This window comes from Thamnophis sirtalis, unplaced genomic scaffold (assembly GCF_051295495.1).
Source record: "Thamnophis sirtalis isolate CommonGarterSnake01/CBP01778 unplaced genomic scaffold, rThaSir2_p1.2 scaffold_14, whole genome shotgun sequence".
Lineage (NCBI taxonomy): Eukaryota > Metazoa > Chordata > Lepidosauria > Squamata > Natricidae > Thamnophis > Thamnophis sirtalis.
In genome coordinates, this window is record NW_028261394.1 from 44,214,397 (window position 1) to 44,241,905 (window position 27,509).

Below are 27,509 nucleotides of genomic sequence, written 5' to 3' on the forward strand. Positions count from 1 at the left end.
ACCATGACTTTGACTGACAATAGCAATAGCAATAGCAGTTAGACTTATATACCGCTTCATAGGGCTTTCAGCCCTCTCTAAGCGGTTTACAGAGTCAGCATTATTGCCCCCAACAATCCGGGTCCTCATTTTACCCACCTCGGAAGGATGGAAGGCTGAGTCAACCCTGAGCCGGTGAGATTTGAACAGCCGAATTGCAGCCAGCTAGTAGCCTGCAGTGCTGCATTTAACCACTGCGCCACCTCGGCTCTCCGAATCTTCACAGGCAGTTATCTAAAACACTTATACAGGTAGTTCTCAACTTACAACAGTTTGTTTAGTGACCGAAGTTACGGGGGCGCTGAAAAAAAGTGCCTTATGACCGTTTTTCACACTTAACGACAGTCGCAGCATCCCCATGGTCACGTGGTTAAAATTCAGATGCTTGGCAATTAATTGACTCACATTTATGGCGGTTGCGGCCTCCCGGGGGGGGGGGGTCACACGTTTCACCTTTTGTGACCTTCTGACAAGCCAAGTCAACCGGGAAGGCGACTAACTCAACAACCGCCGTGTGATTCACTTAGCGGCTCTGACTAGAGAGGTCACCACGTGGGGCCAAAGTCACCGTCACACTTTGCAACAGAAATGTTGGGCACAATTATGGTCGTAAATCGAGGATCTACCTGTACAGGGCCAAACCAATGCACCAAGGTACAGGGGGAAAAAAGGGGGGGGGATTTTCAGGTCGAAACGAAAACAACCCACAGGTGTGGAATTGTTCTGCCAGATCTCTACCTTCTGTGTCCACTTCCTCGATTTCAGTTTCATCTTCTGACGTCACTGAACTCTCGTCCGCCAGTTGACCTTCAGAGAGCTGAGACAGGTCCTCAGGTTCTGGTTGAATCTGGGTTGCAGGTTTAATGTCAGCAACTGTGTCTTGTAGAGCCTTTCTCGTAGGATCAAAAGAATATTCATATTCATATACATATACATATATATACATATGTGTTGTATTTGTGCTGATAAATAAATAAAGGGAGACTAGTATAGATCTATTTCAAGCTATTAAGCTCTCATCAGCTAGCCATACCCTTCCTGGGATTCGAACCAGGGCTGTATTACATGTTAGGCAGATATGTTAACCACTAAGCCACAAGGTTCTCCTCCTTTATCAGCTGAGCCAGGGAAATAGGTATGTATTTAGTGTCACAACCCCTGGTATGCCCAAATATGGGAGGAAGTCTACTGCTTCCATTCTCTGTCTATCAGCTCGTCACAAGAGACCATCCAGACACTAAATACGCATGTATGTATGTATGTATGTATGTATGTATGTATGTATGTATGTTTGTTTATATTTAGTGTCACAACCCCTGGTATGCCCAAATATGGGAGGAGGCATACTGCTTCCTTTCTCTGTCTATCGGCTCATCACAAGAGACCATCCAGACAGAAAGCCAATATTTTTACTGTTGCCTTTGTTACATTTGTGTTGTATTTGTGCTGATACATCAGTGGTAGTCAACCTGGTCCCTACCGCCCACCACTTTCATAGTGGGCGGTAGGGGTTTGCTGTAACTCTGCTTTATAAATTTTATAAAGTAAAGTTACTTCCCTACTTTATAAATCACCATTAATATGGAACCGGTGGGGCGGTTAGAAAATTTTACTACTAACAGAGATACAAAAGTGGGTGGTAGGTATAAAAAGGTTGACTACCCCTGTGATAAATAAATAGAGGGAGACTAGTATAGATCTATTTCAAGCTATTTAGCTCTCATCAGCTAGCCATACCCTTACTAATCCCAGTAAGGGTATGGCTAGCTGATGAGAGCTAAATAGCTTGAAATAGATCTATACTAGTCTCCCTCTATTTATTTATCAGCACAAATATAACACACACACACACACACACACACACACACACACACACACACACACACACACACACACACATCAATTCATTGATGGAACCAAGTTTTTTGACGCATTAGAATTTAGAGCCGGTTTTACGAACGAAAAAGGATTGGTGTTAATCGGCAGTGGAACGATGTGGCTTTACGGGGCTGTATTTTCAGGATGCTCAACTTGACCAATAAGATGAATTTGAAATCAAGATAAGGGGAATGACATTCTTAAAAGTATCCGTTTAAAATCAACTGCCTTGATTTGAAATTCATTTTACAGAAGCTAGGTAAAGGTAAAGGTTCCCCTCGCACATACATGCTAGTCCTTCCCAACTCTAGGGGGCGGTGCTCATCTCCGTTTCAAAGCCAAAGAGCCAGCACTGTCCGAAGATGTCTATGTGGCCATGTGGCCGGCATGACTCAACGCCCAAGGCGCAAGGAACACTCTTACCTTCCCACCAAAGGTGGTTCCTATTTTTCTACTTGCATTTTTTACGTGCTTTCGAACTGCTAGGTTGGCAGAAGCTGGGACAAGTCACGGGAGCTCACTCCGTTATGCGGCACTAGGGATTCGAACTGCCGAACTTTCTAATCGACAAGCTCAGCGTCTTAGCCACTGAGCCACTGCGTCCCCCTTTACATTATTTTTGATGTGCAGGAGGTGGCGAGCATGGTCGCCTCATGGCTGCTGCTATGTTGCAATATTTTCAAAGGAGGGCTTATTTTAGCACATGTGCTCAAAAGCCTGATCTCCCAGGGAGGTCTTATTTTCAGGGAAACAGGGTACCGTGTTCAATAAACCCACATAGGTAAATCTATCATTCGATCCTGTATGACAGAGGTGGGGAACAACGGCCTTTTTATGCCTTGTGGACTTCAACTCCCAGAATTCCTGAGCGTTGAAGTACACAAGTCATTAAAAAACCATTGTTCCCCACCCCCATATGTGACATAATATGTCTTGTAGCACTTTATAAAACCATTTCTTCTAACGTTCAATTTGTAATGTGTAAATTACTCCTTTTCCTGTTGAATTGTTAACCATGCCGGAACAATTGGTTAAATAGCTTTTTGCAAGCGAATGATTTAGTAATAAATAGAAACGGTCAAATCTCTTTAACTTTTGCGAGGTGGGGGGGGGGGTCAATCTTCTAGCAAAATGGACGAAATCATTTCACACACACACACAATATACCCTTGCCTTATTTTGGTCAATTTCCTGAGATTTACCCAAAGCCGCTTAGAACAGTATTTCCCCAAACCTTGGCAATTTTAAGATAGGTGGACTTCAACTCCCAGAATCCTCCCGACCAGCCATATGTTGACTCTTAGAATTGCCAAAGTTTGGGAAACATTGAGTTAGAATCTCAGAGTCACTGTGATATTGATGGAAATAAGATTCATAAAAGACTGGGGAAGATGCCCTTTTTCAAAATGATAATTCTCCCTCTCGCTGAGTTGAACTCCTACTAACTTTCTGAACCATCTTCTTGAAACAACATCAAATGTTTTTCCTCTTGCCTTCTTCCAAGATTTTTTTTTTAGATTTTCTTCTCTGATTCACAGTATTACCAACTATCTCCCATCCCCCAATAACCAGGTCTGTTCCCATTTAGTTAGCCGGGCTGAAGTCTTATCATTTTTAGAATTAAATAAAGGCTTTTTATCTCTTGCCACTAGCCCACCGCAGAGAATGAAAACACCACATGAAGCAAGACACTCAGAATTATTTTTCTATACCCAAAGAAGAAAACGAAGAGTTTCTTACAATCTCATCAGCAACAGACAAGTCTGGAGCTAAGACCAAATCAAAACCATTTTTAAAAAAATCCAGATTATTGAATCAGCCACAGGTCCCATCAACTTATACTTGAATGAAACATACCTAATGGAAATATAATGTACTTTGTTCCAAGACTTGCATTAAATGGAATTGCTTCCTACCTGTGGCCGATTTAAAAGTGCAGGCTTCTCATCTTTGGCGCTGTGCAAAATCATTTTATCTTCTTTTTCAGGAACGGGACTCTTATGTTAGAATTAAAGCACAGGAAAAGTGTCTTAGACATTTAGACATAAGGCATAAACAGAGGGATAGAATAAAGATCACGTGAAGGGTTAATGCCACTTTATAATTCCTTGGTAAGGCCCCACTTGGAATACTTCATCCAGTTTTGGTCGCCACGATGTAAAAAAGATGTGGAGACTCTAGAAAGAGTGCAGAGAAGAGCAGCAAAGAATAGTTGCAGGGACTGGGTATGTCCGCAGTCCTCCTGGAGCCTGTTCTCCTTGCCGTTTTAAAACGGCTGTGGTGCGCGAGGTCTGAAGACCCCCCCTCCACTGGGAGCCGGTGGCTCAGGGCCCTCAAGGCAGCAGCGAGTGTGGCTCGTGCTTCAGCAGGAATGGGGCACAGAAGGAGGAGGCAGGAGGTCCGACGAAGGCAAAAAAGACGAAAATTGAAGCTAAAGGCCAAAGGCCTGAAGGCAGTAAAGTCAAATCGCAAAAAAAAAGTTAAAAAAAAACTAATAAGAAATAAAATTAAATTCGGAGAGTCACTGAATAGCTCCTGTTAGGCCGAAGACTGAGTTTAATCTGGGGAGTCACCAGGAGGAACAGAGGGAGTGTCCTCAGATTTACCTCAGTCTCCAGGCAATTGGGCCGTAACAATACCCATTCAGTGACTCCTCCCACACCTCGCTTTGGAGACAAATGAATTTTCTGTTATTTAAAAACAACAACGTTGCTTGGCAGAGAGTTGGAATGGAATTGAGCTTCTGTGGGCAGGTTTGTTCCAGAGCTTTAACTCCCCTCTCACCAGCTTCTGGTTCCTTAACAACGATAAAAGAAAACAAACCTTCCCTGAGGTTAAAATAAATTGCAGGAAGACAAATGGCTGCCTTGTGGATTTACACAGCCAGGAGAAACGATCTCAAACAAAGGCAGGCAGCGGAACGGTTCCTACTCACTGAATTTGGCAACGGGTCCAGGTCTACAAAAGAGACTTTCTTGTCCACTGAGCGCTGTCTTGGCTTCGGCTGCGGCCTCTAAAAACGGAAAGGGAAAACACCTCGCATCAAAGTACAGTCGCTCAAATCCAGAAGAACTTGATTTACCTGACTCCTCGTGGGGAATCATCTTACAGCTTAGAAACCAAGTTTATCTCAAAATTTGGGAACGCTGCCGTCAGGGAGATAATTGGATCCTTACCTGTGGTCCCTAAGATGGCGTCTCCCGATTTAAAAGAGAGAGTAAGGGATAAGCGAATGAGGGACAAGGAAGTCTTTGTACAATCTAGAAGATTAGGTGTTCTAGATGGTACAATTAGGTCCTCTCTGTGCATTGCGTGGTCTCTAGAACAGTGATTCTCAGCCTGCGGTTCGTGGAGATGAGATGACATCGCGTATCCCATCTCCATTCAATCTCAATCTCCATCTCCATTAAATCGTGAGCTAAATCTTGATGATCCATGAACATGATCTGTGGCCACCTGTTGTGGCCCACCGGCCGCCAGCAGAGCTGGCAGCAGAGCCAGACAGTGAGGAGGTTGGGGAGGAACATGGGCCAGTCCTGGGGGCTGAGGGACGCTCAGACAAGGGCTCTGCGTCGGAGGCAGAGAGGGAGTTAGACAGCAGCGAGGCAGAGGAACAGCTGGAGCCTGTTCCCAGTGTGCGCATGCGCAGAGCTGCCAGAGGACAAGAACAACTAAGAAAGCAGGGTCGACTTAAGAGTAAAGCCACACCTTGGAGGTTATTGGCCCCTTCCCAGAGGAAACAAAAGAGGAACGAACGGGGAATGGGCTTTTGCAGAAAACAATCCCTTCATTCAGTCTGGAAAGTTATGTTTGGGATTATAAGAGACTCTGTGCCAAGTTCTGCTTTGCCCTGTGTTTGGAAACTAGTTATCTGGCAGCACTCTAAACGAGATAAGGTGCGTGTGGATAAACATTCCTTGGAAAAACTGTTTGCTAAAGCCATGCTGACTGTGAATGAAAGGAATTCACAGTCGTGTAAATCAAAGAGGTTTTGTCAGGACCAAGACTTTGTTTCTTGCTTTCTAAGGAAGCCTGGGTCAGAACATCACCAAAGGTATTTCAAGGAGGTGAAGCAAAGGTAGATAACCACTGATCTAGAGCTTGTTTGGAGGTTCTAGCAGAGGAGCGCAGCTATCGTATACCCTTGACCGAAGATCGGTACACGCCTATCTGGGATGGTCGTCCTCTTCCACCAAGCGTGCAGCTTCGGGAGGGACGCACATGGAGCGGTGAGGGAGGAAGGGGACACCCGCCTAGCCAGCCAGATCAGCCGAATCAACCCTGGCGATCAATGGGGTGACAGATGTCGAAGCCAGATCGCCCTCACATCTAGAAGAAGACCATCGGTGACATATATACCGAGAGGTCACCTTGTTAAGAGAATACAGCTCTGGACAACGAGGAAAGGCTGAATACCATGACTGATGAGAAAGATGGAGGTAGAGGTGGACCTTCTCCTTGGCCCTTCACGGGTTTCTCGTTCTGGATGTAATCCGTGAGGTTGGCGGCTACAATGGAACTGGCCGGCTGAAGGTAAGTCAGTTTCCATTTTAGTTCAATGTTGACTGTCCCAGCGGGACCACCTTCAGAGTTGGTTAATTCAAAGGTCCCTGAAAAATCAAAGGCAAACGCGAGCACATTGCAATTGTCTTCCTAGTGTTTGGGTACCAGAAGCTGACAAAACAGATTCCACAATGATACTTGGAATCAATCAAAATGACTAATCTTTCATCTTGGAAAGACTTTTTGGGCCATAAAATAGAGACTGTTTTAAAACAAGACAAGCTTATGAGAGGTTCTTGATGCTGTGCGTTTCCTTGGTTGTTTCCTTGCAGGAGTTTCATTTACGCAACTAGGTAATATCATTAGACTAGCACTGATGTTACCTAGTTGGGTAATGAAATGTCTGCAAGAAAATCACCCAGCTCCGAGAGCACCAAGGACCCCTCCTTTCAACCCCAAGCTTCAAATATTCTCCTTTATTAGGACAAACTTAAGAACAAACCGCGCCACTCATAATCTAGTTGAGCAAAAGGCCAGGAAGTTTACCTGAAACGGATTTACCGTGGGCCAATGAAATTAAAGGGACGTTTGCTTTCCCGATGTAAACCTCATCTTCGGTTTCCCCGTCATCAAAGACGTAGACATTCAAAAATTCGGATTTCAGGTAACGGTCGAGATCCGCGCTCATTGGCACGGGGAAGCCTGCGTGATCCTCAAACCGAGGGTGGTTGCTGCTGGGGATGATGGCCGTGTCGTGATCGGCAAAGTCGAAGAACTTGTAGACGGCGTAAGGGCTCGGTTGGAGATTGGTCTTTCGGCCCGGCAAATCGTTACAACTTTTGACGGTGATGTGGAGCTCGTTTAAGTTCCCATCAATTGAAGGGCTGGCTTGGAGAGGATTGAACGCTGGCTATTTTCACAAGAGGGAAGAGAGAGAGAGAGAAAGATGAATCAACGTTTAAACAATGCAGTCAAAAGATGAACAGAGGCAGATGCAAGCGTTTCATACTGACTCACCAGTACCTACGTTACAATAACACAGTTAAAATCAGTCCCAAATATAAGATCTAGCAAGAGCATTAATTAATTAAGGCTATTAATTTAAGAATCATTTTAACTGTGTTATTGTAGTGTAGGAACTGATGAGCCAAAATAAAATGCTTGCATCTGTCTCTGTTCGTCTTTTGACTGCATTGCTTGAATCAATGTTTGTTTGTTTTTACTTTTATTTTTAAACTGCAAAGCTGAACATCTAACCAGTAGACTAAATGGCATCCACTATCTGGCATAGCTTGTAATAATCAGAAAAAAACCAATCCAGTGCAAAAGGGTAGGGTGTATAACTTAAAAATTCTTAGATAACCATAAATGTTCTTAAAGATCCATCTCATTCTGGGCATCATTTTTTTTGAACTATTACCATCTGGCAGACGGTACAGGATAATAAAAACAAGGACAAATAGGCTGAAAAACAGCTTCTATCCCAGGGCAGTAACCATGTTGAATTCTACTGTATAGTGCAATATGAATGCAATATCAGGAGTTTTTAATTCAATCGTATAGAACAGAGGTAGTCAACCTTTTTATACGTACCGCCCACTTTTGTATCTCTGTTAGTAGTAAAATTTTCTAACCACCCACCAGTTCCACAGTAATGGTGATTTATAAAGTAGGGAAGTAAAATTTATAAAGCAGAGTTACAGCAAACCCCTACCGCCCACCATGAAAACTGGAACGTCCACTAGTGGGCGGTAGGGACCAGGTTGACTACCACTGGTATAGAATGTGAAGGATGTGTGCTTTTATTTTATTTTTTTATGCATAATGTACACTGAAGGTATCGTTTAATTTCGTTGTGTACGCGGTGCAATGACAATAAAGTAAACTAACTAACTACAGTAATTCTTTGTGTAGCTGGAAGGGGGACCCACACATAACGATTGCCACCAATGGGATAACAGGACCTGAAAAAAAACAGGGAATTGTGAAATCGAAACAAAGCAACATGCTTTGGTGATTCTGGCATCAATAGTTACAGGAAGACAAGCGAATCCGAGACAATCACGGTAATACAATTAAAAACAACAACAACCTGGAAACTTGCCTGATCCTTTAGATTTGCTGCGATGTAGCCCAGGGCTTTCGCACGTTCCTTGTACAGCCTCATCGCTTGGTCCATGGGGACTCTTAACCTGACCCAATATTCCACGGTGCCGTAATTCTGGATGTCTCCGCCGACGCCTGTGAGTCAAAGTTCACGCATGTTTGCAAGGTCAAAGCGCCAGCCTCAAAGAGCATCGGTGTTATTTGCAATCATGTTGCGAAGACAACATGGAATCCAGATTTATTGAGGATTCACTATTTCAACGGAGCCTTTCTCTCTAAGGAGAAGATGGTCAGTCGCTAAACACGGGTGTTGTGGCCCGCCAGCAGAGCTGGCCGCAGATTCGGACAGTGAGGAGGTTGGGGAGGAACATGGGACAGTCCTAGAGTCTGGGGAAGACTCTGATGAGCGCTCTGTGTCGGAGCCAGAGAGGGGGCCAGGGCCCTATGCCAGTTATCAGCTGCCTTCAGAGTCACACATCAGTGAGGCAGACAAACAGCTGGAGCCTGTTCCCAGTGTGCACATGCGCAGAGTTGCCAGACGAAGGGGACACCTAAAGAACAGGGGTCGACTTGGGAGTAAGGCCACAGGGGGACGATGAATGACCCCTTCCAGAGGAAATAAAAGAGACACGAAAGGGGAGTGGAGTTTGCAGGAGACAATTAGTTCGCTTCATTGGTTCGTGACTCTCCGAAACTCCTTGCCAAGTTTTGCAGATATCGGCCTGGCAGCTCTCCAAGCCAGATGAGGTCTGTGACTGCAACTCCTCCCTCGAAAGACTTCGTTGGATGTGAATGAGCAGAATTCACAGTCAATTAATAAAATAGGTTTTTGTCGGGACAAGGAGTTTGCTCCATGATCTCGGGAAGCCTCGGTCAGAATAGTATTGGTTTGTAGCCAAACCAAAATACTGGGAACCAAGGACATTCTAACACCCAGCCAGAGTGAGGAGGAGCAACATTACCAGGCAATCGGAGGACACCTTGATTGGGACATGTGACTGATTGTTTGAGGAAGGGGAAAAACGTTTACTTTTAATTAGATAAAAACCGCGGGAACTTCAGAGTCAGTTTTCACCTGAACTGTGCCAATATGATCTATCCAATAAAACTATTATTTGAGAAATCTAGCTGCCTCGGAGTTTTGTTTGCTATGGGTGTATTACTTCGAACCCTGACAAGGGCATTGAAGTCCACAAATCTTAATGTTGCCAATTTGGGGAGCCCTGGCCTAGCCTATGGTTAGGTTAGCTTAGGTTTATTGGATTTATATGATTGCTATGGACAATCTTACGTTAATAAATGTAATTCACTTCTCAATTGTTCTGGCACATTACAGGAAAGCAGGCAGACCGATAGGTTCACCGACAAATGGGCAATAGATATATGCGTGACGACAAAACCGCAATGTCAAAATCGCGAATTGATTTTCGACAATAGCGCGCCAACAGCGATGACAAAATCGTGCATACATACGTTGTAACCCTAACCCTCACCCTAAAATTTTTTCGATTTTATTCTTATTGTGCTTTTGTCGTCGCGATTTTGACGTCGCGAATTTGTGGGCGCGATTTTGACATTCTAGTGGTTTTGTCGGCGCGGGTTTGTCGGCGCGCATATGTCTATCGCGCATTTGTCGGGTCACGAGACCGATAGACATGACCCACGTTTGACTTTTGCCATTAGCCTTCTAGCTATTTGGTAGGATGAATAAATAATTATTGATGAATTCAAATTCATGCTTTCTGTTAGAGGGTATTTGAATGCTTCGTAATAATGTTATTTCAATTTGAGAAGGATCGTGGGCCTTAATTATTCAAACTAGAATGGCAATGTCCTATTGAAACAAGACCTGGTTTGTACACAAAATAATCCAAAATAAACAGGGAGGCATTCATAATTAACAAATAACTATTACCCTTTTACTCCAACTTCTTATAGTTTGTTGTACGCTAACCTTCCTCAACCAATCTTAATGATAAGAGCACGGGATTGATTTAGCTACCTAATATGTGTCAACAACAACACCTATTTTCCCTAGTTATATCAAAAGAAGGGCTGTTTCCCCTCCCCCCCATGCGAACACAAGCTGGTAAACACGCATTTATAAACGCATGATCAGTTAAGTGACACTAATTCATGGATTAGCTTCGCTGAAATCCGCATAACTTAATCATGAGTACAAGTGCACAGGACTGCAATATTGCGTCTTCCTCTTCTAATTTAAGAAATCAGTCATTCGCCAAAAATCACCCAATGGATTTTGGCCTGCCTCAACTTAACGTCCCCGAACTGTGTTGGACAGAAAACCCCAGAAATTACCCCAAGTAGCATAATTTCTTAAAAAAATTAGCCCAATGCACTCGGGTGTCGAACTCAAGGCCCGGGGGCCTGATCCGGCCCGCGGGATACTTAGATCTGGCCCGTGGAGCCACCCTGGAAACAGCGAAGGACCAGTGTGTGGTGCTTTTGCCAGCAAAAACAGGCTCCTGCGCTCCGCTTTCACTTTCAGAGGATTGCAGGAAGCTGTGGCAGCCGAAAATGGAGCTCGGGAGTCTGTTTTCGCTGGCAGAGCGCTCGGGCTCCAACCGGAGCCGCTGACAGGAGTGACACCGAGCTGGCCATGCCCATCCTGGCCACACCCAGCTCACCTCCCTCCCCCCCAGGGTCAAACACAATCCTGACGTGGCGCTCGATATAATCGAGTTTGACACCCCTGATTTAGGTAATCATAGAGGCTGGTTGCTAAATATACCATTTTTTGTTTTTGAACAGTTAGCAATAGCAATAGCAGTTAGACTTATATACCGCTTCATAGGGCTTTCAGCCCTCTCTAAGCGGGTTACAGAGTCAGCATATCGCCCCCACAGTCTGGGTCCCCATTTCACCCACCTCGGAAGGATGGAAGGCTGAGTCAACCCTGAGCCGGTGAGATTAGAACCGCTGAACTGCAGATAACAGTCAGCTGAAGTAGCCTGCAGTACTGCACCCTAACCACTGCACCACCTCGGCTCAGTTTACCAAAGCGATCCAAAAATGCAGCTTCAACGCCAACCGCGACACCTACCGATCAAGATGGCGGAACCGCAGACTCGGCCGTTTTTCTCCAGGATTTCATGGAACCTTAGCCGGCAGGCAGCCGCCGTTTCGAAGTCTATGCCGTGAGCGAGATGGATTTCCAGGGCGGTGGCGCTTCTCTGCAGATGCTGCAAGAAGTCATCGTCCACCCGCACGAGATACTGAGAAGTGAAATTATAGGCCGGGCTGAGTCCTTGAACGACCGGCGTGGTCTGCATTTCGAAATCGTAAAAGGCGTAAGTACAGAAGGTGGCGGGCTCTTGGTCCCCGAAAGACCGGGTTGCTTCCGGGGAAAACACAACCCGGCTGATGTGGATCTCAAAGAGGTTCTCCCCTCTTTCCAAATGAGCCGTTTCGTCAAAGTCATCCGCCGGTTCATCGGCTATCATTTCGGGTCGAAACTTGTACTGTTTGGTCCCGTAAGCGATATCCTTCAGCTGGGCTGTTGAAGGCAAAGAATAGGATGTGAATTAATTGGGACTGAGAGTTACATTTTCCTTTGATGCTTTCCTCAGAAATGGACAATTCTAAGCTTATAAATATTATGTGGAGACTCTGGAAAGAGTCCAGAGAAGAGCAACAAAGAGGATTAGGGGATTGGAGGCTAAAACATATGAAGAACGGTTGCAGGAACTGGGGATGTCTAGTTTAATGAAAAGAAGGACTAGGGGAGACATGATAGCAGTCTTCCAATATCTCAGGGGTTGCCACAAAGAAGAGGGAGTCAAACTATTCTCCAAAGCACATGAGGGCAGGACAAGAAGCAATGGGTGGAAACTAATCAAGGAGAGAAGCAACCTAGAACTAAGGAGAAATTTCCTGACAGTTAGAACAATTAATCAGTGGAACAACTTGCCTCCAGAAGTTGTGAATGTTCCAACACTGGAAGTTTTTAAGAAGAGATTGGACAGCCATTTGTCTGAAAATAATTAGAGTTTCATGCCTGAGCAAGGGGTTGGACTAGAAGACCTCCAAGGTCCCTTCCAACTCTGTTATTCTTTTCTATTCTATCCACAACACACATGTACATTAAAAAAAAAAAACTTAGACATTTTATTCTACAAGTAGAAATGAGAGTCAAGTTTATCCTAACTAAGGAGAAACTTCCTGACAGTGAGAACAATTAATCAGTGGAACTACTTGCCTCCAGAAGTTGTGAATGCTCCAGCACTGGAGGCTTTTAAGAAGAGACTGGACAACCATTTATCTAAAATGGTATAGGGTCTCCTGCTTGGGCAGGGGGTTGGGCTAGAAGACCTCCAAGGTCCCTTCTAACTCTCTTTTTCCATATTCTTAAAATACTTTATTCTAGGTAGTCCTCAGCTTACGACAGCTGAGCCCAAAACTTCCACTGCTAAGAGAAGCAATTCTTAAATGAATTGGGCCTCGTTTTACAACCATTTTTGCCACTGTTGTCAAACAAACCACTGCAGATGCTGAGTGAATCGCGGAGTTGTTAAGCAGATCTGGCTTCCCCCATTGACCTTTCTTGAAAAATGGACACAACTCACGAATGGTTGTAAGTCAAGGATTACCTGTATTTCTTTCCACAAGTCTTGGTTTACACCAAAGGCATTCTCATGTTTTTTTCCCGAGGAAACACAATTAAATGTGTGGTAAAGAGCTAATTCCGACAGCCGATTTCCTCATCTCCTTACCTATTCCCCCCCCCCTCCCAGTAATTTTCTGCTGTAAAATCTGAATTCTGGCCGATATACCTTCTAATTTTCTAATACGGGCGGCTCTAACGTCAAGAAGGTGGACGTAGTGTTCCAGCTTTAACTCGTAATCTTGCTGCGACGCCTCCATTTTTTGCGTCACGGATTCAAGTTCGGCCTGGTGAGGAAGAACAGAATGTGAGGTCTACAATCCACGCTTTGCGACAAGCAGAGTTCACCCACGAATGTCCTTTCCCCAAGAATGTCCTTTTTCCCCAATACTGTTCTGACCGAGGCTTCCCGAGAGCATGGAGCAAACTCCTTGTCCGGACAAAAACCTCTTTTATTCACTGACTGTGAATTCTGCTCATTCACATCCAGCAAAGTCTTTCAAGGGAGGATTTATAGTCACAGACCTTATCAGGCTTGGAGAGCTGCCAGGCTGATACTGCAAAACGTGGCAAGGAAACTCGGAGAGTCACGAACCAATTAAGCGAACTGATTGTCTCCTGCAAACTCCACTCCCCTTTTGCTCCTCTTTTATTTCCTCTGGGAGGGGCCGTTCATCGTCCACCTGTGGCCTTACTCCCAAGTCATTCTTTAGCTGTTCCCTTCGTCTGGAAACTCTGCACATGCGCACACTGGGAACAGGCTCCTGGGAAACTGCCTCTCCGGTTAACCCTTATTACATTGGAACAGCTAAGGCGACGCACCCATCAATGTGAATGATGTTGAGTTGGCCACACTCATCCAATCACATGACCACTGAGCCACGCCTACCCAGATGGTCATTAGGGCAGAGAACCAGTTGTTAAATTATTTGAATCCCACCCCCGGAGGGCTTATTTTCAAGGGAGGGCTTATTTTCAAGGGAGGGCTTATTTTCAAGGGAGGGCTTATTTTCAAGGGAGGGCTTATTTTAGCCCATGCACTCAAAAGCCCAACCGGGCTTATTATCCGGGGAGGTCTTAATTTCAGGGAAACAGAGTATGTAATTTTAAGATTAAGCCATTTATCCCCAACACCAAACCTAACTTTTAAGATCCTGTATTTGCTGGCCTTCAGTTGAGGCAAACATTTAATTTAATTAGTATTTTTTTGGGGGGGGGAGGAATAAAAACTACTTGCTAAAAAAACCAGGGAGGAGTGACGCATGCTGGAATTCGACGATTAAAACGAAAAGTTTATTTGAAGAGTGAAGTCTAGTAGAGTTCAACTCATTAAGATTTGGTTAGTTACCACATAAAATATTGGATCCATTAATCTTCATCGTGAGATTGGAAAAAAAAAAAAAAAACAGCGAGGCAAGCACAATGACGGAGATATTTCACGTTCAGCGGCAGGGAGAGAAAATTAAGTACCTGATAGTCTTTGTTAATTTTATGCTGCACAATTAACATATTGCGAGTCTTTTCAAGTTCTTGAACAGTTTCCGCACGAAGCGCCTGAAGATCACGCAGGGAACGCTCCGCGTCCTTCTGGCTGTCATCTTCTACTTTCTCCAAAAACCCAAGGTCTCCGCTTGCTCGTTGCCTATGAACCTAGGTTGTGAAAGTTGACAGCTTCATAATTAGTTTTTTTTTTTATAATTTAAAAAGAAAAAAACAGCCTTTCATTTTAATTGTAATAAATGGACCTCTCTCTTTTCGACATTAAAATAAATCTGTGTCGAAAAGACCAAGCTTTTTTTTTTCTTTCTTTCTCAGTGCTCTCCCGGGGTAAAAAAGAAGAAAAAAAAGGAACTCGGAACTAATTAGCAATCTGCTTTGAGCCAAATCCTATACACATCTTTATTCAGAAACAAGTTTCAAACGAGTTCAAAGGAATCCAAGAGTCATTTCAATAAGGGATGGTATGGGATCTGCAGATAAAAAACTGAGGCTGCAAATTTCCTGCATATCTAAGGTAACAGAATTTACCTCTAGTTAGCATTTGCAAACTGAATTGCAAATCTCCCAGTCACGGGAATTAATGGTTCTGTCAATTTATAAACTCCGTTCTGTCGAGTTTCGATATCGGCGTGGGCATGAACTCAGATGCACGCAAAAGGTCCTGTCTAGCGTGGTGTTTTCCTACGTCAGACGGAAGATCAGCGCATAATCTGTGGTGCGCTGGAGAATGGGCAGACTCTGCCCACTTCCTGGGCCTGGGACTTTCTCCAGATGTGCTGGCCTAAAATTCCGGTAATTTTCACGGGCGGGGCTGGCTGAAAATGATGGAAATCGCGATTGGACACATCTGGAAGATGTCAGGGAGGTGGGGCTATACCAGATTAATTCGTGACCCGACAAAAGGGCGAACGACAAAAACGCGCCCGACTAAACCACGTCGCTGATGTCATCAACGCAGCGACAACAGCCAGCGCGGAGAAAGAAGGGCGCTTTAAATAGCGCATCGAAAGAAAGCTGATTTAACTTAAGGTAAGGGTTAGGTTTAGGGTTAGGTTAAGGGTTAGGGTTAGGGTTAGGGTTAGGTTAAGGATTAGGTTTAGGGTTAGGTTAAGGGTTAGGTTTAGGGTTAGGTTTAGGGTTAGGTTTAGGATTAGGTTAGGGGTTAGGTTTAGGGTTAGGTTTAGGATTAGGTTTAGGGTTAGGCTTAGGGTTAGGGGTTAAGTTTAGGTTTAGGGTTTACAGCGTGCTTCTTTCTACGCGCTGTTGTCGCCCTGTTGATGACGTCAGCGACACGGTTTATTCGGGCGCGGTTTTGTCGTTCGCCCTTTTGTCGGTGAACCAGATTAATTACCTTTTCCAAGGTGTTGCAAATGACTTTGATGTTGCATCTGATGTTAAACAGAGGTCTGAAATAATGAGGAAAAGACCCTATGCTTGTAGAATGCTACATTTAAGGTGGGGAGCATCCAAGATGATTGAGGCATATGCCTTCCTTCCTTCCTTCCTTTCCTTTCCTTTCCTTCCTTCCTTCCTCTCTCTCCTCCCTCTCCATCCATCCATCCACCTATCCATCCATCTATAAATGAAGCTTTCTTAGATATATAAATGGAAGCCACAGGCCTGAATCATTTTGGATGCACCAACTTCGTTACTGGACGAAGGAGGGGGTCAGAACAGTTATGTATATTTATATTAATATCAAATAAGAAAGCTGGAAACCAAGCAAAGAGAGAAGCAACCTGAAATTAAGGAGAAACTTCCTAACAGTGAGGGACAATTAATCAGTGGAACGGCTTGCCTCCAGAAGTTGTGGGTACTCCATCACTGGAGGTTTTTAAGAAGAGACTAGACAATCACTTCTCTGGAATAGTATAGGGTCTTGAGCAGGGGGCTGGACTAGAAGACCTCCAAGGTCTCTTCCAATGCTGTTTCTATTCTATTCTACTCTATTCTAGTCTAATCTAGTGTTCATTTCTATTTCTATATCCCATCCCGTCACTTCTCTGGATAGGGTCTTGAGCAGGGGGCTGGACTAGAAGACCTCCAAGGTCTCTTCCAATGCTGTTTTGTTTCTATTCTACTCTATTCTAGTCTAATCTAGTGTTCATTTCTATTTCTATATCCCATCCCGTCACTTCTCTGGAATAGTATAGGGTCTTGAGCAGGGGGCTGGACTAGAAGACCTCCAAGGTCTCTTCCAACACTGTTTCTATTCTATTCTACTCTATTCTAGTCTAGCCTAGTCTTCATTTCTATTTCTATATCCCATCCCGTCACTTCTCTGGAATAGTATAGGGTCTCGAGCAGGGGGCTGGACTAGAAGACCTCCAAGGTTCCTTTCAACGCTGTTTCTATTCTATTCTACTCTATTCTAGTCTAGCCTAGTGTTCATTTCTATTTCTATATCCCATCCCGTCACTTCTCTGGAATAGTATAGGGTCTTGAGCAGGGGGCTGGACTAGAAGACCTCCAAGGTCCCTTCCAACGCTGTTTCTATTCTATTCTACTCTATACTATTCTAGTCTAGTCTTCATTTCTATTTCTATATCCCATCCTGTCCCGTCCAATCCCACTACCTTTCTGTCTTTCGGGAGGAAAGAGATGCAGTGGACCCATTCGAGCAAAGAAAGATGAGCTCACAAAGGGTTGACCCAAAGTATGAGAAGAAGCCATCTCAAAAACCAGATGCGTGCAGGCTCACATTGGGTGAGAAGAGAAAAAGCTTGAAGGGAGGGAGGGGCTGTGCGGGCTTGAGCTAGTTACCTTGAGGAGCGCGAGAGCCTCACTGAGGTCGGCCACATCGACATCGTTCTCCTGAAACAGAGAAATAATTAACAAAAAGGTTCTCTTCAAGAAATGAATAATGGAGGGAAGACACTCTCTTGCATTCACACAAAACATGACATTCTAGCTGGACGGCATGAATAAATGAACACTCTCGTAGCCTCCGTTATCCGGTTCGGGGCTTTTAAGAAAGAAGCATTTGCATAAAATATAGAAAGCTTCCCTCCCTCCCCCCCCCCAAAAAATACCTTTATTCCTACTTGGAAACCACTTCTGGACTTTGTGCTTGAGGTGGCAGAAATCTGAAACTCTGTTTTGGGGGTTTTACCAATTAGATAAGATTTATTGATATAGAAATGGCTAATTTCCATGATTATGAAAAAGTAAAAAGTTGAGTGTAGATTTTAATGCCTTATTTTACTACACCAAAGGATTCAGAAGTCAATGCCTTTATTTCTCTTTTTCCCCTTGCTTTCCCCCCCCCCCACTATCCACTTCCCTTTTTCCTTCCTCAGTTTCCCTAATATTTATTTTTGTATTGTCTTGGTACGTTATACTAATAACCCGGCGTTACCTGGGTACTTATTTATCCCAACCTTCCTTCCATGAACATCGCCGCAATTTCTAATGTTGGATTTTGCCCCTTAGCAGAGGGAGTACTGTGGAGCACTGTGAAGCCTTTATCATGGCAATTCCACAGCGTTGTACAGTAGAAGTTATTTTAAGGCAGTACAGTAGAAGCCATTTGAAGGCACAACAGGCTGCATCTTAACAGAAACCCCCCCGCCCAAGGGGTGTTAGGGGTGTCTTACCCCCACAGTATTTTCTCCAGAGGGTAAGTAATCTGTGTACCAAGTTTGGTTGAAATTGCTCGAGGCGTTCCAGGGTTATGCTGGAACACACACACACACACACACACACACACACACACACACACACACACACACAGCCATTTATATATATATATATATATATATATATAAATATATATATTTTTTTTAATAAAAAAGCTCTATTTCTCTAAGTCATTCTCTAAAACAAGGAGGAAAAAAAATTCACCTTGGTGAAAAAATGCAGGCGGGCCTTCAGCTGTTCCAGCTGTTGCTTCTGTTCGAGGCAGCGCATTCGCAGCTCCTGGTTCTCCTGGGCCAGTTTTTCAGTTTGGTCTCAAAAAAAAAGGGGGGGGGGGTCTCTTTGAATCAGGTTACAGAAAGCAAATCACTTCTCCAAGTGTCTCTCACAAACAAACCACGACCGATGAACAATGAACCATGAACGAACGACGAACGTTGACTTCTGCAACCAGGGTGTGGCACCATCAGTCCTTTTATCTCCAGAAGACCACTCTAACAAGCCCCAGCTGCATTGTTATTCCTGCATCCCGACTCAACTCACAGCAAACTTCTGCTGAGTCACAACAATTTGCCTATAAAACGCTCCCAGGGGAAGAAGGTAACTTCTGGAGGGTGGGATTGCAGTTTAATTTAAAACAAGATTTAAAAAAAAAAAACCTGATCAGAGGGTCTTAGCCTTGTAAAAGGACAGGCTCTTAAGAAAACAAAGATTAAGATAATCTACCGATAAAACAAACAGCCTGTCAAAAGCTGTTGGCCTTAATATCATCATCTGTAATCAATGCAATGAGGAGTACCGATCTCTGCATTCCACATTGCAAAGAACGGGAAGACAAAAGGCTCTGAAGTCTGCAATTAATTTTTTCCAGCCTTAAAACAGCATTTGAAAAGTTCCAGCCTGAAAGGATAATAAAACCTGAAACTCATCGGCAAAAGCCGAAGGGAGAGAAGGGAGGGGAGTGGGGAAGCAGGCAAGGGATCAAAACAGCCCTTCCTGTCCAAACAAATTTGCAAAAGGATCAGAAAGGGCCCTTCCCATAAACGGTGAATGAAATCGAGAGGGAAAGAAAGAAGAAAGTTTGCTCCATTCGCCGAAGAAAGCAATCGACTTCAGAGCCAATTGGTTTCCTTTGCGGTGATGAAGAATCACCAACAATTCGAAGTAAAGCTGGGGGGGGGGGGGGTTTCCCCTTTTAGGAGAGGATGGAGGGGGGGGGAAGCATTTGCAAAGAGAAACACATCAAACTCAAGGAGTTCCTATTTGTTAGTCCTGCTACAATTCAATCCAGATTTACATCTTCGCTGCTGTTTTGCGAAATCTAAGCTACATGAAAAATATATATCTATATTCCTCTCTCTCTCTCTCTCTCTTTCTCTCTCTCTCTCTCTCTCTCTTTGTATGGGTGTACAAGTTTTGATTTTTGTGTGGGATCGGAGACAATTGTGCCTTTTCTCATTGGAAAATATTGGACTCTGCAGAGATGGATGGAAAATAAAAGATAAAGGAGACACGGAGTACTTATTCAATGTGGAATAGGTTTTATCAATGGTTAGAATAGAATAGTATTTATAACAAAATAGAACAGAAATAAATAGAAATAAATAGAATAGAATAGAAATAAGTAGAATAGAATAGTATTTAGAATAGAACAGAACAGTATTTAGAATAGAATAAAGTAGAATAGAATAGAATTCTTTATTGACCAAGTGTGATTGGACACACAAGGAATTTCTCTTTGGTGCAGATGCTCTCAGTGTGTGTGTGTGTGTGTGTGTGTATGAAAGAAGATGATAGATTTTATATATACATATATATATATATATATATATATATATATATATATATATATATATATATATATATATATATATATATATATATATATATATATATATATATATATATATATATATATTAGATTTTATTTTTATTTTTATCAAATCCCAGTAAGGGTATGGCTAGCTGATGAGAGCTAAATAGCTTGAAATAGATCTATACTAGTCTCCCTTTATTTATTTATCAGCACAAATACAACAATATATATATATATATGATAGAAGGAGGAGGAGGAGAAGGAAGAAGATAAAAGGAAGAAGAAGATAGAAGGAGGAGGAGGAAGAGGAAGGAGGAGGAGGAGAAGAAGAGGAGGAGGAGGAAGAAGATAAAAGGAAGAAGATAGAAGGAGGAGGAGGAAGAGGAAGGAGGAGGAGGAGGAGGAGAAGAGGAGGAGGAGGAGGAAGAAGATAAAAGGAAGAAGAAGATAGGAGGAGGAGGAAGAGGAAGGAAGAGAAGGAGGAGAAGGAGGAGGAGGAGAAGAAGAAGAAGAGGAGGAGGAGGAGGAGAAAGAAGATAAAAGGAAGAAGAAGAAGATAGAAGGAGGAGGAGAAGGAAGAGGAAGGAAGAGAAGGGGGAGGAGGAGGAGGAGGAAGAAGAAGAGGAGGAAGAAGAGGAAGAGGAAGAGGAAGAGGAAGAAGAGAAGAAGATGAAGAAGATGAAGAAGAAGAAGAAGAAGAAGAAGAAGAAGAAGAAGAAGAAGAAGAAGAAGAAGAAGAAGAAGAAGAAGAAGAAGAAGCAGCAGCAGCAGCAGCAGCAGCAGCCTCTGATATTGTCTATTCAGGGTACCTAAAACCGGTAAGAATCAAGGGATAAAGCAAGGACTTTGAACCAAAAGACCCACACTTTGGATTCCTGTTACTAGTTAAAATGATTTAGTAGCAAGAAGACAGGAAGAACGGCCCCTCTTTTGCCCTGAGCTAGTCAGAAGAAGAAGAAGAAAAAATTGGACAGCAGACCAAGCTGGCCTGGCACATGGCACCTTTGTTATGTTCCTGGATCTTCTCCACAACTTAAAACTCGAAAAGAAATTGGCATGTTTGGGGCGCACAGGTATATACCTCGTTCCATTCTGATTCTGTCCAGGATATTGTTTTTTTCGGCTAAATCTGCTTTTAAAGCCGCCTCGAGCTGACCGATCTGCCGTTTCAGCTGCTGCTCCTTCAGCTTCCACTGCTGGTCGTGGGTCACCCCGAAGGCACTGAGAAATTGAATATGACACAAAAAAAGGTGGGGGGAATGAAAACACAAGACACATGCATAGGTAAACATACTTTGCTCTCTTATGCACATGGAGGACCTTCGTGAAATGGTCTCCAATCCCAAAAAAGATGGAAGCTGGAAGCCAGGGCAGAGAAAGGACCACGATCGTCAGGACAAGCCAAGAAAGGAGAATATTTGTAGAGGCCCTCCATGCTCTCTGAACTTGGCTCTTGCAGACGTTTCATTACACAAACTAGGTAACATTATCAGTGCACTGATGTTTGGATAATGAAAGATAAGGCAAGAAAACAACCAGGTTCAGACAGCACCAAGGGTCCCTCATCCTGAAAAGGGACGGGAGATCGAGGCATCTTTCGTAGGCTGCAACGATGGGTCATACACAAAAAGTTTTGCGAGATGAGCAATAGAGTTGGCCTAGATTTATACACATATATGCACACATATATAGACACACACACATACTATACATAGATAGGTAGGTAGGAAGGTGAGCTAAATAGGTAGACAGGTAAACAGGCAAGCTGACAGACCACATATGAGAGATAGATAGGTGATAGATGAGATAGACAGACAGACAGACAGACAGACAGACAGACAGACAGACAGATGGTAGATTGTAGATAGATATACGAGAGATAGGTGATAGATGAGATAGATAGATAGATAGATAGATAGATAGATAGATAGATAGATAGATAGATAGATAGATAGATAGGCAGGCAGGCAGACAGACAGACAGAGAGAGACTAGATAGATGGATGGATGGATAGGTAGGTAGGTAGGTAGGTAGGTAGACAGACAGATAGATTGACATATGAGAGATAGATAGGTGATAGATGAGAGATAGATAGACAGACAGATGGTAGATTGTAGATAGATATACGAGAGATAGGTGATAGATGAGATAGATAGATAGATAGATAGATAGATAGATAGATAGATAGATAGATAGATAGATAGATAGATAGATAGATAGGCAGGCAGACAGACAGAGAGAGAGAGACTAGATAGATGGATGGATAGGTAGGTAGGTAGGTAGGTAGGTAGGTAGGTAGGTAGGTAGGTAGATAGACAGATTGATTGACATATGAGAGATAGATAGGTGATAGATGAGAGATAGATAGACAGACAGACAGATAAGTAGATAGACAGACAGACAGATGGTAGATTGTAGATAGATATACGAGAGATAGGTGATAGATGAGATAGATAGATAGATAGATAGATAGATAGATAGATAGATAGATAGATAGATAGATGATAGATAGATAGATAGATAGATAGATAGATAGATAGATAGATAGATAGATAGATAGACAGACAGACAGACAGAGACTAGATAGATGGATGGATGGATGGATGGATGGGTAGGTAGGTAGATAGACAGATAGATTGACATATGAGAGATAGATAGGTGATAGATGAGAGATAGATAGACAGACAGACAAGTAGATAGATAGACAGACAGACAGATGGTAGATTGTAGATAGATATATGAGAGATAGGTGATAGATGAGATAGATGGATGGATGGATGGATGGATGGGTAAGTAAGTAGGTAGATACAGACAGACAGATAGAGACAGACAGACAGACAGACAGACACATACAGGTAGTCCTCAACTTACAACAGTTCATTTAGTGACCATTCACAGTTACGACAACTGTGCCATAGTTGGATGGATGGACAGACAGAAAGATAAGATGGAAGGACAGACAAACAGATAGATAGAGAGATAGATAAAATTGAGGGAGGGAGGGAGCGTGTGTGGGGGGGAGAGACACAGACTGATATACACATATACATTCATTCTCTCATTCTCTCTCTCTCTCTCTCTCCAACTAGAGGCTTCTTCTGGTGCCGTGTCTTGCTTCACAATCAGGTGTTTCCTCATTAAGCCCCTGCAAATTGACTGTAATTGCTTCAATTTTCTGTTCGGCACCAGAAAATGAATTCAGCGCCCGATCTCATTTCATGTTCCGTAGGTTTAGCTCCCTAATTTTTTATTTATGTGATATTAAGCGCCACTGACAGAATTTGCACAGACTATTACCTCGGAGCAACTTTTATAGAAATATCAAGTGCAGCCACGGTGCCAGCCCAAGGCATTTCTGGCACCCGAAAAGTCAAAAACGACGTTCCGCTTGGCTCGGTACCGGAGTCGGCATTTTTCAGGAAATTGAGATGTTGCTGGGTAAAAGCTGGAGGGAAGAAAGGGGCATTCAAACCCTCCCCCCTTCCATTGGCTGCCTGAAACGGATGGTTCATCCTCGGAGCTACATTATCTGTACAACAGGGCAGAGATTCTGGGAGGGAGGGAGGTGGGGGAGTAAAGGATTTATTGCTCCAGGTTCCCCCAAAAGAAGAACATTTCAGAGAAACTGCTTTTTTTTCCCAAGACTATAAGGATCACTTAAAATACTGCATCCAGTTTTGATCGTCACCATATAAGAGAGATCTCGAGAAAAGAATGCAGGTTTTCTGTGGGAAATGGGTCCAAATGGCTCTTTTGAGTGTTTAAGGTTTCAAACCCCTGCCTTAAGCAAAGGTTAACAGGTCTTGCGAACACAACCTCCTGATTTCCTTTTTTTTAAATCCTGCATTTCTTGTCAAACCCAACTTTTCTGACCATCTTCCAAGGGTGATTTCGAACAATAATTTTAGCAGCTTTCGGGACTGCTCTGTCCCGCCGCAAAGCTTTGCCACGGCCCTGTAATCTCTCCACTTAAAGTTTCTTTCTTTCCAGAGGGAAGAAAGAAAAGGACAGAAGGGAACAGAACTCAAACACAAAAGGAAAAAGAAAAAAAAAAGAATGAGAGATTGATGAGACTGCCGGCTGGGCAAGAGGCCCCAGATCAGGATTTAATCTTGTAAAAGTTAAAAGACCGATGTAGTGGAGAACATGGTCGGCAGTTCCTAGGGACCATAACCGGACCCAAAGGAAGTTCTCCCACGCAGGAGCAGCTTAGTCACCCTAGAAGGCTCCCCGAATAATATTAATGAGAAAGCGGAGATGGACAAGATTCTTGAAATCGCTTTTCTAAGGCGTTAGCAACTTCATCCTGCGCCCGGCTATCCTATCCAGGTCATTGAGTTCAAGATTACATATCCATATTCCTGACTCGGATTATTTTCGCCGAGAACGTTTGAAAAATAATAATAACCCGAGTTTAAAAGAAATTACTCCATTTGTTATAGTTTACCTGTGATATAATTTATCATAGTTTTCCTTTAAAAGGTCCCTCTCTTTTTCCAAATCATTAATTCTGTCTTGCAGCTGGAATGAAAAAGAATGTTAGCAGGGGGGGGGGGGGAGGGATATTCATCGCGTAAGGTGAAAAAAGCAACAATTACCAATGTCCAATAGGTTTCCTGGCTAGGTATCTGTGTCACCTGCTTTCTTTTGCCAACGAGGGACTGATGGTCCCTTATTATCACCTTAGCTGCTCTGATGTCACCAAAGGACAAGGCAGATTACAATGGTACCTCCGTCAAAAGTACCGTATTTTTCAGAGTATAAGACACACTTCCCCCCCCAAAAAGAGGGTTAAAGTCTTATACACTGAATACAGCATTTTTGGCCTCCCAAAACCCCGCCCCACCACATCCCGTTTTTCACAAAAATGGATGCACAGAGGGTTTCGGAAGCCTGCAGTGTATTCCTGGGGGCCGGGGAGGGCAAAACCCTTTTTAAAAAATTTACCTCTTCAAAATCTTGGTGCGTCTTATACTCCGGTGCGTCTTATAGTCCGAAAAATACAGTATTAATATTAATGCTTCCCTGACAAACGTGTCAGTTCTCTGGGATGAGATGAACGTATCGGCAGGTTTGATTTTTATTTATTTATTCTATCCAGCCTTTAATATATTTTATACATAACGCAAGGCATCCAGTATGCCTTATACGCCTTCCTTCTCCTATTTTTCCAACAACAACAATCCTGTGAGATGAATTGAGATGAGAGAGTGATTGGCCCAAAGCCACCCAGCTGATTTTTATGGCTAAGGCGGGACTAGAACTCACTGTCTCCTGGTGATTGGCCAAAGTCTTCTAGGCGGCTTTCATGCCTAAGGCGGGACTAGAACTCACGTTCTTCCAATGATTGGCTCCAAGTTCCTCAGCCAGTTTTCATTTCTAAAGTGAGACTAGAACTCACAGTCTCCCAATGATTGGCCTAAAGTCTTCTAGGCAGCTTTCATGCCTAAGGCAGGGCTAGAACTCACCATCTCCTGGTGATTAGGCCAAAGTCACCCAGCCAGTTTTTCATTCCTAAAACAAGACTAGAAATCACAGCCTCTTCGTGATTGGCCTTTATATCGTTCCGATTCATATGAATCCTATTGCGGCGCAATAATAGTAGGAACTCTGGGTGGGAACCATTGACATAGCACGGAAAATATGCAGTGTGAACGAGTTATAAGAATTATCGGAGGGTAAATACTGTACGTCTGCCAACACGGATCTGGCAGATTTCCGCTAGCGATAAGCTAAATGAAACCAGATGGTTCAAATTATCAAGATTGCTGCTAACTGATTGGTCTCTTCCACGAAACATTTTTTGGTTCTGCTCCGCTTGAGAACGCTGGGAAAAACTCTTTTAAATACCACCCACCCCACCCCCAAAAAAAAGAGAGAGAGAAAGATTTGCCGCCTCACCTCTTCCAACCGCCGTCTCGAAAATTTGGTGGCCTGTAATTCCCTCTCTAGGTGGAGGCCCTTGGAACGTTCTTCTTTGAGTTGCAAGTTCAGTTCTTCCCCCTTGGCTATTAGGGCATCGTGGCTTGTTTTGAGATTTTTTTGCTTCTGCGAGAGGGAAGATAAAAAAAAGGGGGGGAAATGTTAGCGCTAGATAAGTCTTATTTAGGCTATATAGTTTTGCTCATGCGTGTCCCGTGGACTGCAAGGCCATTCAACCGGTCAGTCCTAGAGGAGATCAACCCTGACTGCTCTTCAGAAGGCCAGATCCTCAAGAGGAAACTCAAGTACTTTGGCCACCTAATGAGAAGGAAGGACTCACTGGAGAAGAGCCTCATGCTGGGAACGATGGAGGGCAAAAGAAGAAGGGGATGGCAGAAATGGCTAGATGGAGTCACCAAAGCAGTCGGCATGAGCTTCAACGGACTCCAGAGGATGGTAGAGGACAGGAAGGCCTGGAGGAACGTTGTCCATGGAGTTGCGATGGGTTGCACATGACTTTGCAACTAATAACAACAACAAAGTTTTGCTCAATGTTTTATACTTAGACTAAGAGAAGCTGCCAGCTCCATTCTGTTTATGTATTGGTCCCTTCTTAATCTAGTTTTTTTGTTAATTTTTTTTTTAGGTTTGAATCCTTAAGGCTGAATGTTTTTAAATGGTTTTACCATTCTCGTTGTTTTATACTGTGTTTTTAGGATGCTGTAAGTCGCTCTGAGTTGATTGACAGTCAGATGCCTGGCATTTAAATAGAATAAAAAAAGGTAAAGGTAAAATCCCTACGGATTTTACTCTGCTGGTTGTTCCCGACGCTTATCTGAGTATGAAGGTCACTGAGTTGTCCGAAGACATTTCCATGATTATGTGGCCAGCATAATGTCCCGGAGCACTGTTACTTTCCCATTGAAGTGGTACCTATTTATCTACTCACATTTCCAACTGCTAGGTGGGCAGGAGCTGGGGCCAGGACAGGAGCTCATCCTGTCTCAGTGTTTGGGTCTCGAACCTGGGCTGCCCACTTTCCAGCTGAGAAGCCCAGCATCTTAACCGCTGAGCTACCACGTTGCTCATATAAATATAATAAATAAATCTAAACAGTATGTGATCTCAATTGAGCATCCAGGAGAATCTCTCGCCATGGATGTGATCTAGATGTAGCCAGCAAGAGTACAGAATGTGAACCTTTCCTACTACCTGGTTAGAGTGCTGTACTGCAGGCTATTTCTGCTGACTGCCGGCTGCCTGCAATTTGGCCGATCGAATCTCATCAGGATCAAGGTTGACTCAGCCTTCCATCCTTCCGAGGTCAGTAAAATGAGGACCCAGATTGTTGTCGGCAAGAGGCTGACTCTGTAAAACCGCTTAGAGAGGGCTGTGCAGCGGTATATAAGTCTAAGTACTATTGCTCTTCCTTCCTTAATAGAATAACAGAATTGGAAGGGACCTTGGAGGTCTTCTAGTCCAGCC

At 43.5% G+C, this 27,509-nt stretch overlaps 1 protein-coding gene across 1 annotated transcript in view; it reads right to left on the reverse strand.

The window, feature by feature from the left end:
* RPGRIP1L (RPGRIP1 like) overlaps positions 1 to 27,509 on the reverse strand; it is a 68,194-nt gene that overhangs the window by 25,707 nt on the left and 14,978 nt on the right. The window contains exons 8-21 of the mRNA XM_087729460.1: positions 26,004 to 26,150; positions 24,550 to 24,623; positions 21,184 to 21,323; positions 18,494 to 18,600; positions 17,414 to 17,464; positions 14,621 to 14,800; positions 13,320 to 13,437; positions 11,591 to 12,043; positions 8,521 to 8,661; positions 6,967 to 7,326; positions 6,334 to 6,527; positions 4,853 to 4,930; positions 3,834 to 3,914; positions 778 to 928 (exon numbers count right to left, since the gene is read on the reverse strand). Of these exons, the coding sequence (XP_087585586.1) occupies positions 778 to 928; positions 3,834 to 3,914; positions 4,853 to 4,930; positions 6,334 to 6,527; positions 6,967 to 7,326; positions 8,521 to 8,661; positions 11,591 to 12,043; positions 13,320 to 13,437; positions 14,621 to 14,800; positions 17,414 to 17,464; positions 18,494 to 18,600; positions 21,184 to 21,323; positions 24,550 to 24,623; positions 26,004 to 26,150 (2,275 nt within the window). The remainder of the gene's footprint in view (positions 1 to 777; positions 929 to 3,833; positions 3,915 to 4,852; positions 4,931 to 6,333; positions 6,528 to 6,966; positions 7,327 to 8,520; positions 8,662 to 11,590; positions 12,044 to 13,319; positions 13,438 to 14,620; positions 14,801 to 17,413; positions 17,465 to 18,493; positions 18,601 to 21,183; positions 21,324 to 24,549; positions 24,624 to 26,003; positions 26,151 to 27,509) is intronic.